This window comes from Camarhynchus parvulus, chromosome 18, assembly GCF_901933205.1.
Source record: "Camarhynchus parvulus chromosome 18, STF_HiC, whole genome shotgun sequence".
Lineage (NCBI taxonomy): Eukaryota > Metazoa > Chordata > Aves > Passeriformes > Thraupidae > Camarhynchus > Camarhynchus parvulus.
Window position 1 is genome coordinate 8,578,897 of NC_044588.1, and position 15,898 is coordinate 8,594,794.

A 15,898-nucleotide genomic window follows, 5' to 3' on the forward strand; every position below is an offset into this window, starting at 1 on the left:
ATCTGAAGAGGCTCTGGTTTATCTTTGATATAGACAGAAGGAAAATGAGATTATATTCCTGAGGTGATTACATGCAGCTGTTGATTGTCCAACATCAGTTGATTTTTTTATGTCCAGAGCAATATTTTCATGAACTAGTCTTAATTATTCTGGTCAGCAGAATTTTTTTTTATATTCAGTTCCATTTTACTGCAAACTATTATCAAACTACCAAGTCTTGTACATTCTTCTCCAGCATATGGAAAATATAATTCTGAATTAAGGTTACCCAATATAGACACTTATGAAAACATTTATAGATTTCACTTCAGGAAATTGTCATTAGAGGCTTTTAAAAGTAATTTATAAGTACATATAAATAATAATATATTTAATATATAAGTATTTTATTGTTTATTAATTTATTATTTATGAACTTAATTCATTATCATACATAAATATTTTATTATTTTCAATAATCTTCTCTTTTGGTTTGGAGAGTAGAAACTAAAGCCACCAGTTGTGCGAAGGTTTTGTCAGAAGTGGTGACACTGGAGGATGTTTAGAGAAAAAAATATGATTTTTTTTTTTGCACTGGAGAATATGAAAATTCTTTCTTTGACCATGTGAGAGTATTATTTTTACATTTTTGGTAATTGGGCCTTTCCATGTGTATCATCCAGATCTGCTGGAATTCAGCTGTGTCTTTGCTTTTTATTAGGCAGCTTCCATAAAGTTCTTTTTTAATTTGGTATTTCTGAAAAAACCACAGAGCATTTTCAAAGTCACGATGTCAGCCTAGGTCTGTTCTACATTTAATCAAATAGCCCAAATGGGAAACAGCCCAACTGACACGACTTTGTAATTAAATTTGTGTTTAAAATGGCCTCCACATGCCAATAACACCATCAAATGATTGTGATTACTGGAGTTTGATATTCATGGAAGTCTGACTGTAATGTATTTCATTCATGTAAACATATTAGATTTTTAAAACTATGTCTGAAGCATAAAATGTTTGAAAATCAAGATTCCCTCCTCCTGGTTGTTCAGACATTTGGCTGAGGTGATAACTCTTGCAATCCAATCAGACTTTGTGAAGCTACAGACAAAAGAAATTGGTATCTCTTCAATGATATTTACTTGGAGTTTTCCCCAAAATGTCATGTTCAAACTTCATGAATTCACATGTGTGACAACATCTTTTAAAATCTTCCTGTGTTGTGATGCTCAGCTGGGCTGTTCTGATTACACCATGACTTCTTATTTTTCATATAAATTCACTAAAGAAAATTCAGACTTCCTTGGTTTTTGATTACTCTCTTTTTATGTGCTGAAAATGAGCATGTAACATCCTTTTGTGGACTTTGGACTTGAACTAGGGTCAAGTAGAATGTTTAACAGGTGTTCTTATAAATGGATTGCTCCAAGATAGGAGCATCTGTGGAAATGGATATTCATCTGACCTAAAGGCTTCTTTGGGGAGTCAGCAATATCAACGTATTTTATAATTTCTAAAACATGTTTTAAATACACCAGGGTGTATTTTGTATATTTACACCTAATGCAAATTACCTCACAGGTGTCATGTTTTGAAGAACAATTTCCTCCCTTGGAAATGACTGGGAGAGGAAACACATTTTACTACCTTCTTCCTGCAGTATATACTTTTGGGAAGATTTGAACCGCATAAAAATATTTCTTTAGTTTATTTTTCCTTTTTAATTGCATTAAGTAGTGATCACAAAATATTTCTTAAAGGAAATTACTGCATAAAATTACTACAACAAAAATAATTGAAGTAGGGTTTGGAGACAGCAGAGGTGACATCCACCCTTCCTTAAGACAAAAGATGTGGACTTCATTATTAAAGCTGCTCTTAAACATTCAGGATAAGGTAACTCTTATTAAATAATTTGTATAAGAGTTATTTAATACAATTTATTTATAATAAAAAATAACTCTTATTAGCTTTTTATTTTAGGATTTTTCCATCTGTGGGTTCTCATAAAGAGGCATATTGGGGAAAAAGGTGTTGTGCCCTTGAGATAATCCTCCCTATTTTACTTGTTATTTGGATAATCTTTCTTTTCTGAACTTTATCTAGGATCAGATGTTATGATTTTCTAATTACAGCATCACTAAGTACTTAATGACATTCTCTTCAAGGAGGTTTACATCGTTCTGTCATATTTCTAAAATGAAACAGAACACTGCACATTCTTCCTCAGAATGTAGAATCAAGTTCTGTACTTTGTATAACCTTTGAAAGTTGCATTTATTTTGTACAGAAAAGCCAAGGATTTTTTCATGCTAAAATGCATATTTTTTCAATACCTGTTTCAATAATAAAGTTCCTTAAGAGAAGATACATTATATGAAGAACTCCTGGGTGTGTTTGTACATCCAGTGCCTACTGCCCTGTGGAGAGTTTATGCTTTTGCCTGTCTTTGTTCATTTCCTCTTCTTTTAAAACAAAGGTGGAAAATATTGGGATAAAATTGAAGACCAATTATTTTTTCATCCTCATTTCCTCTTTAGTACATAGGCTGCCTCCTGAATAAGGAAGATTGTTTGTGGCAAAGGAAGCTGTAGTGATTAAAAACTCAAAAGCACCACATCTGCAGAAAACGCCTTGGTTTTAATTATTGCCGACTCATTTAAACTTTGTTTCCTCTCTCCCGCTTCCTTTTCCACTTCAATGTGCAAGGCAAAACGTAAAACTCCAAAATGATGAAACTAAGAAACATCTCCACCTGAATATTGCATTTCAGAACCACTGGTGAAAGTTGGAACAAGTTCTGACGTGTCTGACTGGGTACAGAGCGCTGGGCTTCGCACAGGTCAGACGTGGGACTGAAATTCTCTTTTTTCATCTCACAGGACACTTCTGTACCTCACAGAACAGTGACTAGGAGTGGCTCTAAGCAGGATTTGGTAGTGTGTGTAATAATCCTGCCCAGTTCCTCTGAACATGAGCATAACTCTGAATTTACTGAATGTGCTCGTTGCATTTTTATTTCCAGGGCGCTGTGACCTGGAGAACCTCAGAGTTCTTTCCACTATTGTTATTTGTACTGTTCTAGTTGTATCATAATCCTGTTGTTCTGGCTTTGTAGTTCTCTAACTCCTGAAGATCTTTTCAATGCAGTGGCATAAAGAACATGTCTGTGACGTTCATTCTGATAATGTTATTTAGGTACAATTCATTAACTCCACTTCCAATTGTGTGAAGTGGTGGAGTTATTACAGAAGAGATTCAGGTGCCTGAATACAGACCAATAATGCCATTTTTACTCCTGTTTGAGACTATCTAGACAAGACTGTCAGAGAGTGGAGGCTTTTGGTGAAGCAGTAGATGACAGTGACTAGAAGTGGCTCTGAGCAGGATTTGGTAGTGTGTGTAATAATCCTGCCCAGTTCCTCTGAACATGAGCATAACTCTGAATTTACTGAATGTGCTCGTTGGATTTTTATTTCCAGGGTGCTGTGACCTGGAGAACCTCAGAGTTCTTTTCACTGTTGTTATTTGTACTGCTTTAGTTGTATCATAATCCTGTTGTTCTGGCTTTATAACTCCTGAAGATCTTTTCAATGCAGTGGCATAAAGAACATGTCTGTGACATTCATTCTGATAATGTTATTTAGGTACAATTCATTAACTCTGCTCCTAATTGTGTGAAGTGGCAGAGTTATGACAGAAGAGAGATTCTGGTGCTTAAATACAGACCAATAATGCCATTTTTACTCCTGTCTGAGACCATCTAGACAGAACTGACAGATGCTGGAGGCTTTTGGTGGAGCAGTAGGTGAAGCAGCACTGTAGGGCCACAAGCTGATCCTGTATTTGGCCACTTCTTCCCACAGAGCTCATTTTATGCCATTTTTGTTTTTAAAATTTACTTGTGTTGCCTTTCAGTGTAGGTATTTGTTGGTACTTAAGATAAATCCCCTATTTTTGCTTTTACTGTTCTTCCTATTTCTGTTTCTTGCTGCTATAAAGGATAAATTCTTTTATATTTTTTCCAGAGACACCAATGCTGATTGCAATTAAATAAAAAGCTAAAGAGCTCTAAGTTACCTTTAATACATTAAAAAAGTAATTATCTGTCTAGAAAGAAAATTATCTTATTGCTGTGGTAGCAGAAAGGATTTTCTGTCCTGATGAGAATTTTGCTTTTTCCTGAACTGCCACCGTCCTTTGCTATGAGCCAGAAATTTCTGTTATTCATTGTTCATGGTACAGCTCCCTGTACAAATAATATTAATATATTAATATTAAAATATAATAGATTTATTAATTATGCTAGTAATATTAACATTAATATTACATTTCAACAAGTTTCCAATTGGAATAAGAAGTCTATTGCATTTATTGTATATATTGAATAGTTTAATCTAGGTACAGGTATGTGCCACACTCCAGCATATGTAATAATAAAAACAAACTTGTCTAATTAGATCAGAAATTAAAACTTGGATGAACTCTGTTTTTGCATAGAAACAGATACTCAAAATACTAAAAAGGATATTTGTACTGCAGAGTTTCTTGGAAGGAATGGGTGTAATATAGGCCAGAAAGATTTTTATCAAAGTATTTTAAATGTTATGAGAGAAGTAACAGTGAAAAACTTTTCGCTTCAATTTGAAAGCTCTAAGGAAATACTCAGTGAATGTAAAACCTCTATGAGGCATGGAGGAAATGGAACCAGTGTGCTGTTGCTTGTGCTGCCACACCTTACACAGGGGAGCTGGAGGAAGCTGTTTGTGCTCGAAATAATCTGATTTTCATTGTGTGAAAGAAGCTGGTTACATGAGCTGGGCTTTGCAGATGCTGAACCAAAGGCTCAGCGTGGTGGTGTTTATCTTGCTGGCACAAGTCAAAAATCCCAGTCACGTGTCAGAGTGCCATTGGGAGGGAATGGCACAGCTGAAGGGCGCAAGGGTGGGGGATTTGCTGGGCTGAGGATCTAGAAATAAACTTGATTGCACCGTGGCAATTTTCACATTTGTCTGTAAAACAAACTTCTTAAATGATGATAAAAGTGGCTTTGAGTGGTGCTGATTCTACAAATGAGACCAAAGCAGCTCTTAGGGCAGAGGGGAGTGCAAACACAGCACTTCCTACAGCAGTTAACTTTGGTAATGAGCTTGCAGCTACTTTCCTGTTGTGTTGCAAGGTTACATTTCCAAAGATTGTGCTCGAAATTATAGCTAAATTCAATGTAACCCATTGATTTTTCTCACTGCAATACCAGTAATTCCTAAATAACGACTTTATTTGATGAGGATTTTTTCCTCATCAATTTTTTTTTCAGTTCCAAAAGGCTCAAAGCATTTTAAGACCTACACTACAGTAAGTACAGAACCAGCATTGTGAGCCAAAATTCAGAGAAGTAAACTGGAGCATGCAATGGAATTATATGTGAGGCTAGATAGAAGAAGGAGGGAATTTTGGCTAAGACTTGAAGTCAAACTCTAGAAATTACAAACAGTGATGTATAATCCAGAAAAGAGCTGTCAGGATCCAATTTAATGGCACTTCTGCTGTCTACCCTCACCTCTCCTCGTGTGTGTACAGATAATTGACCAAACCTGTTCAGTTTTCCCTTCAAGTGGGAGGAGTTGGGATTTGAACCAGTTGTTCTTAGGACTCCAGGGAATTACAGTCCTTTAGCTGAGCACCTGGATTCAGCATTTGCTTTAGTTTGCTTAAATTACCAACAGCATTTATGAAATTATCAGTCTGCTCAGAAATGAATATAAAAATGTGAAACACTGTCCTCTGCTTCTAATTTAAATTTCAAGCTGCCAGGAAAGAGATGACTGCACTTCCAACTTGGCTGTAATTGAGAACCACATTTTCAGAAAAACAAATTTGAAATTCTCCTTTTTAATCTCTCACCTTTTCAAAGCTCTTGTGTTCTGTATCTGTTCAGCTTCACTGTGACTCTTTAAATAAAGAAACTAAGTTTCCATCTTGTGCTGTTATAGAATAGCTTGAGATATAAAATAAAGGTAATTTTCCCTTTTACCTTTTATGCAGAGTTTTGTAAAGTGTCTTTGAAAGTTAGAAAAACCTAGGATATGTAAGAGAAGGCTAAGGAGGGCTTGATTAATGAATACTAGAAAGAATTTTGTTTTTAAATAAAAAGCATCCTTGCAGCACAGGATAGACCTACATCTGACATGACTTCTGAAGTTTTTTATCTCTGTGATGTGCTGTAAAAAACATCTCTACGAACTCTTCCAATTGATATTCAGTTTTAAAGAATTTTAGGTTAACCTTCTGAAAATATCTTAGTATTACTTAGCTGTAATGTGAGGGTTAAGTTAGGATGAGGACTGAAGTTTTCCGCAGTAATTTGTTGTTGTCATTGAGGAAACATTTCCTAGTTCAGAGACATTCTGGTTTATTCTTCTGGGATAAGCAAATAACATTTTCTTTTTCTCCATGCTTATTATTTTGATTGTATTTAATCATATTCTAAATTGTGATGTTTCATTGCCAACAGTCCCCCAGCAAGATCTTCTCATGGTGTTTTTGTTCCCACATCAAAAGTATTCACAACTGCACATGCAGAGCTCTGGCCTGGCTGCTCACATCCCTCTGCAGTTTAAAGCTCTGCAAACAGAGATACCTGGAAGATTTATCAATGCTTAGGGTGGAAAATAAACCAAGGGATTTTCCCACCTGTTCTTGAACAGAATTTATCACAATTCAGTGTTCAGAAACACTGAAACCCTGTGGTGCTAGTTCTCAGTGGACAAACACATCCTCAGTGGGAAGCACCTGAAAAATCAGGAAGAGCAATGAAGAGTTACAGTAGTTGGGAGTTCAGTAGTTGGTATAAAACATTTATACTTTGCATAAATAATTATGTTCTGTGGTACCCTGGAGGTTTTGTGTAGACTGTGGATTTCAGGAGGAGCAAACAGCAGAGTTCTGTCCAGTCACACTCCTGGGGTTCTCCTCAGCTTGTTCCTTCTCTAATCAGAGATTTGTGAACAGTTCAGTGTTTCCATCAAATTGCATTAATATGTGTCTGTGCAGATACAGGCAATATGTGATGCTGCTCATATTCTTTGATACATATTGGAAGCTTTCTGGTCACTTACTGGCATAATAATATTAAAATTCATATTTAACCTGTATAGCTACAGAAGAGTTTTAGATAAGGAGATATTGCTCAAATGGGTGTGCAGTACTTCAGTGACCAAATCAAAATTAGGTGTCTCCATTGTTCTGCCATGAACAAAACAATCAGAATATGAAGGGGATTTTGCTTATTTTATATTAATTAAAAGTAATAGGGGGTATTATGGGTTATGGGACTGTTGGCAGGATAGTCTGATGTTACGCAAGTTCCAATTTTCATTTGCTGGAGTAACTTTTGGTTGAAATTTTGCATTCTAGATGTCTGCCTATGGAAAATTTCATTTGAAAATTTCAACCACAATGATTCCAATATTCCCAAAAATGAGGTTATTGTAAAGATACTCCTCAGTGTTTCCTAGAGACCTTTAAAATCTGTAACTATTTAACATTTGAACAGAGCAACTGTACCATATTACCTTATGAACCTAGAAGGGGGCTAGTAAGGACTATGTAGATAATCTTAATTCCTGCAGTTGCCACGTTCTGAATGTTTGTTTTGTGATACTGTTTTGTTGCCACGTGGGTGTACAGAGTTTAACCAAAGGGATTTGTGTAATTCTGCTTTAGATTATTGGTTGCCAAGTCAGAAGAGAGCCACTGGACTCCACTGAACGATACACTCGCTGGATCAATAACCTCAGCCAGGAACAGCTCCTTACACAGGTATCTCTGCTCCAGCTGGGTCTGAAATTACAGAAAAATAGTAAAATAGCTTTATTTGGATGGACTTTTTTCAGTCCATCAGTTGATAGTTTATTAAGGTGATCAGATTTAAACATAGTTTGTTCAAGAGAAGCCAAGGTTGTGGTGCAGGTGATCATTACAGAGCAATGACCTCACCCTGAGTGAGAATGAACTTTCAGGTTTGGAGTGAGCCTCACATGTCTCACTGCTGCCTGTGTTAGCTATATATGCTTTCATGTTCTAAAATTATGGTTTTCTGTTCAAAAAGTGGATTTCAATACAAAAGGGAAAGAAAAATTCTTTCTTGAGAATGGTTCTTCTCCCACCCAAGGTACTGACCACTCCTGTATCTGTTTAAGTTTTGCTTGAGATCATTTTAAAGCAGCAGTTCTTCAGGCATTAAACATTGGGCTCATTATACATTGTTTGTAAGTGAGATGCATCTTGTGCAACTGAAGATGACAGTTTTTGGCATAAAGAACAGTTGTTTCATTAGGCAGGAGGCCAATGCTGAACTAAAATAGAGACTAAAAGAGACTTTGGCAAAAACAAGTTAAGCTGTGGAAGAAATCAATCCAGCTTGTGGAGGAATGTTGTACAGAATATAAGAAATCTAATGGATGGTTTGCAGAAAACATCCCAGCCGGCTTTGAGATCCAAGTATTTGGGCTTGGGTTTTGGGATGCTGTGTTAGAAAGACATTTGGTTTTGATTTCCTTGAATTTAAGTGGTTGAAAAGATTAACATATCCTTATTTGTTAGACTTCATTATAAACTCCATTATGTTCCCCTAACTCCAAAAAAACACTGACAGGCCCTGCTATGGTCATTGTAACACAAGGAGTAATCTACAGACCTGGTTTCAAAATCACCAGTGGTATTACAGCTCCCTGTAATTCACCAAGGCAGAGTAATTACAGAAAAAGTTACCCAAGGAATATTTGGATTTGCCTGTGAGTGTGGCATTAGAAAAAAATATGGATTTAAACCAATGTGTGTATCTGACAGCATCTGGATCACTGTTCTGGTGAAAAGAAATAAAAGCTTGAGGATGTAAAAGCTTGTCCTACACAATCTGAAGTGTTTCAGCTAAATGGCCACTTGATCTTTGATGAATTGAGTGGAAAATTAAAACAAATATTCTGATTGTGAGATTATGCAAAAAAAAACCCAAAACCAAAACCTTCATTTTAAATAAGATGGGAATCAATGTGTTCTGGAAGAGATTATTTAATATTACTTCCAACAGTAGGATGCAAATATGATGACCTGGGAAGTTCTTTGCAATCTTACATGTTACTAATACCTCTTAAAGCCTTAATAAATGCATTGTTTTTACATATAATTTAGAATCACTCCATTTACAGGTAGATTAGCAGTTTTGGATCAAACATTGTGTTTGGAACCAGCAGAACTTGTGGTATTTAATGAGTTTAACAAGATGAGCTTTATAGATTGACACTATTTGTGTGTTCCTCATTATTTTATCATGCTACATGTTCTCCACTAAGTTGAATGCAGAAACAGAAGTTCCTCAAAGACAGTAGATTTCTGAGAATTCCATGAGTGTCTGAAGTTTTGGAGAAATTGTGCTGCACCAGCTCCAACTCACGTGTTCTTAAGCACCACAGGCTCCCCTTGGAAGGAGATTTTAGATGCCCAATTATCAAACTTCAGCTGTGACATGAGCCTGGGGCACGTTGGCTTTTCCAACTTTGGAGCTAAAAGAGCTGCTTGGTTTCTGTGAGCATGTGGCACTTCTGCTTTTGTAATCTTCTGATTAGAAATTTACATAGGGGGATAATTATTTTGCTTTTTCTTACTTAAAGCAGTGTGGGACAGAGGAGGAATTGGGAGTAAAAGCCATTTCAGCTGTACTCCTATAATTTAATCAGGGTATGAATCAATTATCTAAGGTCCCACTCATCTATCCATATCGTGTGCTTTATTTTGTGTGTATGTGGTTTTTTTAAACTCTCTTTAGTACATAAACCCCAAAAAATCTATAATGATGGACCTGTGCTAATGGATTTGCAGGATCTCTGAGAGGAGCAGTACTTGAGGGAATTGAGGAAAATTTGCTTTAATTTACAGCACATTGTAAATTAAATAAATCTGCAGCAGATTCCTGTAGTGAAAGCACATTTAGCTTTTTTTTAGCTCTCTCTGTACTCAGTGCCCAGCTCTTTCCAGTCACTTCTGCTGCATTTTCACACCATGCACATGCAGATTATTTGTACTGGGAATGGGGAAACCAAGGGACCAATTCCAAAAGGAAAAAGAGCCAATTGTCAAGATCATGTTGTTTATCAAAATGTTTATGTTATTGATCAAATAATTTCCTGTGGCCCTGGATTGCTCTGCTGGGCAGTGCCCAGAGCCAGGTTTGGGAGTTGTGGTTGGAGGCAGATATTTTGGGAAGTGTCTTCAGACACCTCTGTGCTGGATGCTGGGTTTTTTGTTTTGTTTTGTTTTGTTTTTTTGCTTGAGTCAATACCAGATTTTTGAATCAAATGTCCATCCCTGGTCCTCATGCTGAGAAGATCTTTCAATATAAAATGCTGCCAGCATTTTAACTTTTCCCTTAGCCCTGGCCTCTTGATGCTTACTCATCCATTAAATGTTTCTCTAAACAATTATACTGTAACATTCCAAAGATACTTGATGGTATGCGTGAAATTTCAGAATATATACCCCAGAGAGTGTGGTGGGAGTGAGAGAGTACAAAGAGAGCATGATGCTAAAGAACTACTATTTAAAAGATCAATATTTGCTTCTTGAATGTTATCTTTTGCATAAATGACAGGTGAGCAAACCACACTTTTATGGGTATGCTGGTATAAACCTGAAATACATGTGTTCTGGAAGACTTGCTCTTTCTGGCCAAGAGTAAAAAAAACAAATAAAAATGGATAATTGTAACTGTTCAGTAAGTGACAGGTACAGGAAGAAAATGAGCAAACAAATTAAGAGAACTGGCTGTTTTGATGTTGAAGTAAGTGGAAAAAAATGTAGATTAAAACTAATCCAGTGGGATATCTGAGTCCAAATTGTGCTTGTAAGTGTGCCTGAGGTTTGATCGTGCAGCCCTTCTTTTACACTGGAAATGTTTACTGGGCTGTGTAAGTGAAAAGTTCTGAATGGTTTTAAGGTTGGATTAATTGCACAAATATTTATGCAAGTCATTTTTAAGGACTGTAAGTAAAAGAGCTGAGTTCATGGCCACATCTGTTAAATCACTGCTTTGGGTTAGTTTGGTCTCTCAGCCTGTGAAGTATTCTGTTCAGCCTGAAGCACAATCCCACCTCAGCTACCATTTTTCCTCCTCAAGGACAAGACATTTCCAGCCCTTCACGTGGTTTTTGATTTAGGAAGCAGGCAGCAAGCTCAGAGTGACTCCTGAGGAGCCTCCTGCCACAAGGAAAGGCCTGTGCGTGATAAGGCTGGACTGGAGATTAATAACTCATTAGATAAATAACTGTCTGAAAAAGCCTCAGTGACTCTGGATGACTGTGTCTGTATGACTTCCTGATACATGCTGGACTCTGCAGGTTATCTTGGAGCTCCTGGTGTTGGATAAATCTGGAAATTGTCACAGGTGATTTGTGGTTCTCAGCAATAATCTCTGCCAACCACCTGAAAGAAGAGCAATAATTAACATTTCATACCACACGTCTCTGTGCTCTAAAAGATGCCTGTTACGTTTCACTGACAGCTTTAAAAACTGTGTTTTTCTACTTACTAAGTCATCCTTTATTTGAGTTTAATTAATATTTTAATTTATTAAAGATTCATGCTACAGATCAGCATTTACTACAGATGCTCCATTTGGAAATAGTCCCAGCATTGTGGTGGAGTTAGACTGTGCAGCTTATTTTAAAGGCAAGAAGGACCTGAGAGCATGGCTGGACTTTTCTTTCCATCAGTTCAGTGCATTCAATATTCCATTTTCATCATGTGGCTCAATAGGGAACTTCTCAATGGTCAAAAGCTGGTAGGAGTCGATTGCAAGTAGGATGAATTTTCCAGGTGTACCAGGGATTGAATATCTCTGGCTTACAGCAGCTGTTTTTTGTCTACCTGCAGACAAAAAATTCCACTTTATTAATGCTTGGGTTGGCTGTCCATGTGTCACAACTGAAATAATAATCAAGGCAGCAATCTGACAGTGGATGTATGCAATGCCTGTTGTCTGGTTATGTTAGTAAAGGCAAAAACTGGCCAGAGGGAAAGGCTTTCTTACTTAAGAATGAATAAAACATGAAAAGGCTGATTGAAATCTCCTCCACCCTCCCCCTCCCTCCCTCCCCCCATCTTTGCCACTATTAATGGCTCACTTGTGTTTGTTGTCTTTCAATAAAAAGATACTCAACACTTCCTCGGGATTTTTTTTGATCACTGTTTCCTCTTCCTTGACCCATATTATTTAAAAATGTGGCATTAATAGTGAACTGATGTTTTTCTGCTGAGTGAAACTGCCAAAGTTGCTGGTTATTACAGCAGATTCCAGCAGTAATCTGGAATGGGTATTTGTATGGGATTGAGCCTGTACCATATTAAAAAAAAAACCCAACTGGCTGCTTCCTTTTGTGGTTGGTTGATCCTTGTTCTCCTCTGGAGGAGAATGAACCAAAGTTTCACAAGCTTGACAGTGTTTATATTTACATGTGAAAATACATGTCAAAGGGTTCATGGAATTCTAGAAAGTTTAATGAGAAGTGGCTTAGCCACATCTGTGAACTCAAAGCACAATTAGAACTTCCCAGTGAGGCTTTATGAAAAGGCAGCTCAGGGTCACATATTTTGAACTTAGAAACAGGTTTGCTGGAATTCAGAAATGTATACAGCTTGTGCTTTGTGTGTGTGCAGTTTTGCATGAGTTTAAAGGTGTCCCATAGGGAAAGGAGTGTTAAATAACTCGTATTTTTCCTCTTCATATCTTGCCTGATAATTTGCATGGTTAAACAAGGCTGGAATGTGGCTCATAATACATGATAATGTTAAAATGGAACAGAAATATTGTAATATGGTATAAAAGGGACTTGGGATTACAATAAGTTTGACTTTATTCCAAAATGTTCTTGATGAATGCAGCATTACAGCATGACGGATTCTTGTATGGCAGAAAAAGCCTGATATGACTTTGATGGACATAGAAATGAAACTGCTAGGAAACAGTTATTTCTGTGTGAGCTATAATTTTTTCTAGCTGATGATATTTTCTTGTATTTTTAGTAATTAATGATACCAATAAAGAATGCAGCAGATTTGCATCCTAAATGCCATTTTTATAGATATTTGATGTAGGAGATGGACAGGTAATGCCAAGTGTAAAGGGAAACTGTCCAGGACTGAATTTTCAGAAATGCATAATTTGCCTTCCAAGTTAATATTGACATATATGTCTCCTCAATACTCTTGAAAATTACTTTGAAAAATAGGGCAAGATGTTAAAATAATTGAAGACAATTTGTTGATTTACTGCTGAGTTAAGGACATGGATGGAACTAACTAATAACTTCCAGTTTCTGAGTGCTCCACTTAACTCTTGTTTGATCTGCCATATTTATCCTGTTGATGTGCTTGTGCTGACTTCCAAATAAACAATCCTTAAGCTTCTCTTTGAGCTTCAATATCATTGCCTTTTACAGTTTAAGGAACTATAGTTTTTCCTCTTTTTGAGGGACAAAATCCAGTCTTTATTTTAAAGTAATAGATAGGATATTGAAGTAGCCCTAACTTTTTTTCCTTTCAGAACAAAAAGCCCACTCTAAACAGACATTTCCAGCTCAGTGATGTTTATTTTTCAGTTAGTAGTCCATATGTGAGATCACAGAGCTGATACCCCCTTCACTTCTGTAATTTGCTGTCTTTGAATTTGAAAATCAAACTGCTGATTCCAAAAAGAAGAGAAATATTTTTACTGTGGCTTCTACTGTAATAAAAATTACGAATTTCAAACATATTTTATCTGCAGTGCAACTCCCTCTTCTAGCCTTAGACATAGGAAAAAATATTTCTCTTTGGTAACTGCGCACTGAACAGCTTTTCACTGTTTTAAAAATTGTGTATGAGCATGAGTTAAGCTCATTCTATTTGATCTGTCACACTCAAGATTTTGTTCCTTAATACTTTTTTATACTGACTTCACCCTGCCATGTTTGACATTTGTCTCCATGGTAGTTGTTGCTTTTCTGATTTTTTAACTGCTTAAGGAAGCTGAGTTTTAAAATATTTACATCCACCATATCCTCTCGCAAGTATTAACAATATATGTTATACTGTTGTGTTTGAATTTATATTTTTCCTTTCTGTGTTGTAGAAAAGCCAGATTCATTGTCCAATCTGACAGCTTTGGAGTATAAGAATCCAGATTTAATGAGTAATTCAGTTTTTATGTATTTTTTTTCCTTAGTATCTGTGTGACAAACAAGACATGGGATTTTTATTCTGCTTTTACAGTCTTGGCCAAATGGATTGTGATTAGAATTTCTTGACCTAAAATCGTGCAAATAAATTACAGCGAGCTTTTCAGTGCATTAGCTTGGATCAACGTAGCTGTGAACAGCATGTCCTTTTTCATAAAAAATGGATATTTTCTGTGCACTTATGGCAATTTCATCATCCTAAATGTGAGTAGCATATCCAGTTCCACTGATGCCTTAAAGAACCTCAAAATGAAACAGCAAATATCAATATAGGAGGTAGAATAAAGGCTGGTCTTTATTGGAGGCCTCCGAAGGGCAGATTTGGAAAATGCCTACCCCTGCACAGGGTGAATACAGTTTGAGAAGTTCAGCAAACCAACATAACTGACAGAAATCCCCAATTACAGACATAAGTGGTGAGGTAATTAAACCCTTTTCTGAGTCCTCCCCACTTTAGATAGGAACTAAACTCTATTTATGAAAATGTGTCCCCAAGAGCTGGCTCCAACTTTGGCTCAAGCGAGGAAAGGGGCCTTGGACACCCACCTTGGAGCCTCTGGAATGGATTTTATCTTTCTGCCTGTCAGGGAAGGGAACAGTATTGGGACTAGCTGCAATAATAGGCTACAGAGCTACAAATATATATGCAAAGAATATAGAGAATATATAAAAGCAAATGCTGCAGGTAAACAGAGTAGGAGGATTTAGGAGTTGCTGGAAACTACTTTGATATCTTCAGAGCTACTGAAACAGAAAAAGCAGATGTTACAAGGCTTCTTTTTATTAGACTAACTTGGTACCATTCATTTGGTTCACAACAACACCATTCATGGTGTTGAGTTTAGTGGAGTGGATCTGAATCATGCCTGTCAACATAAAAGATAGGTGTTCAGAAAGTTTGTATAGTAAAAGGAATTCTTATTTTCAGGTGTGTAATTCCAGAGAATGCCAAGAGGTCTGTATTTATTTTGGATAATTCTTTGCATACCTATACTGTAATAATGTCAGAATGAAATAAATATAATCATGAATGTGTGATTCTCAGGGTCATGATTATTTGATGAAGTAGAAAAGATAAATGGCAGAAACGGCTTGCTGTCTAATGAATAGCTCAAACTGTACTTAAAATAATGTTTTGATATTTATAGCTTTGGAGAATTTATCTAGCCACAAAAGACAAAATAAGTGTGTTGTCAATAATGCAGCTTAAGCTTGCTTTTTTCCTTTTTTTCCCCTTTTTTTCCCTTTTTTTCCCTTTTTTTTTTTTCCCTTTTTGGGGGGATGGGTTGATTTTTGGCATTTTTTTTATTTTTTTACATCAGACTGCACATATTATACAAATGCTTCTGCCTCTGGTTTGATTTGTCTCATCTAGTGTACCCATTTTTAAGCCCATTTGCTGTTTTAAAAGCTAAAAAACCAGGGTCCAAGTTTGTGTTTAATATCACCTAATAGTTTCAGTGACAATTGAAATTTATTTTGAGCATGCATTCCAGACTTTTATTTTTCTGAAACCCATTGGTTTGACACTGGGATTTTGGGGACTTTGGGATTGTATGGGCAGATCTTACACTCTCTACTCATATACTCTGTATTTTCTTTGGTGTGCTTTGTTGTTTTGTTTCATTTTTGCCATGTTCTTCCATTG

The 15,898-nt window shown here is 36.4% G+C and overlaps 1 protein-coding gene across 3 annotated transcripts in view; it reads left to right on the forward strand.

The window, feature by feature from the left end:
- The window catches only part of B3GNTL1 (UDP-GlcNAc:betaGal beta-1,3-N-acetylglucosaminyltransferase like 1), a 107,817-nt gene that overhangs the window by 22,491 nt on the left and 69,428 nt on the right, over window positions 1-15,898 (forward strand). For all 3 annotated transcript variants that reach the window (XM_030962326.1, XM_030962328.1, XM_030962329.1), the window contains exon 6: window positions 7,706-7,801. In XM_030962326.1, coding sequence (XP_030818186.1) covers window positions 7,706-7,801 — 96 coding nt within the window. The remainder of the gene's footprint in view (window positions 1-7,705; window positions 7,802-15,898) is intronic.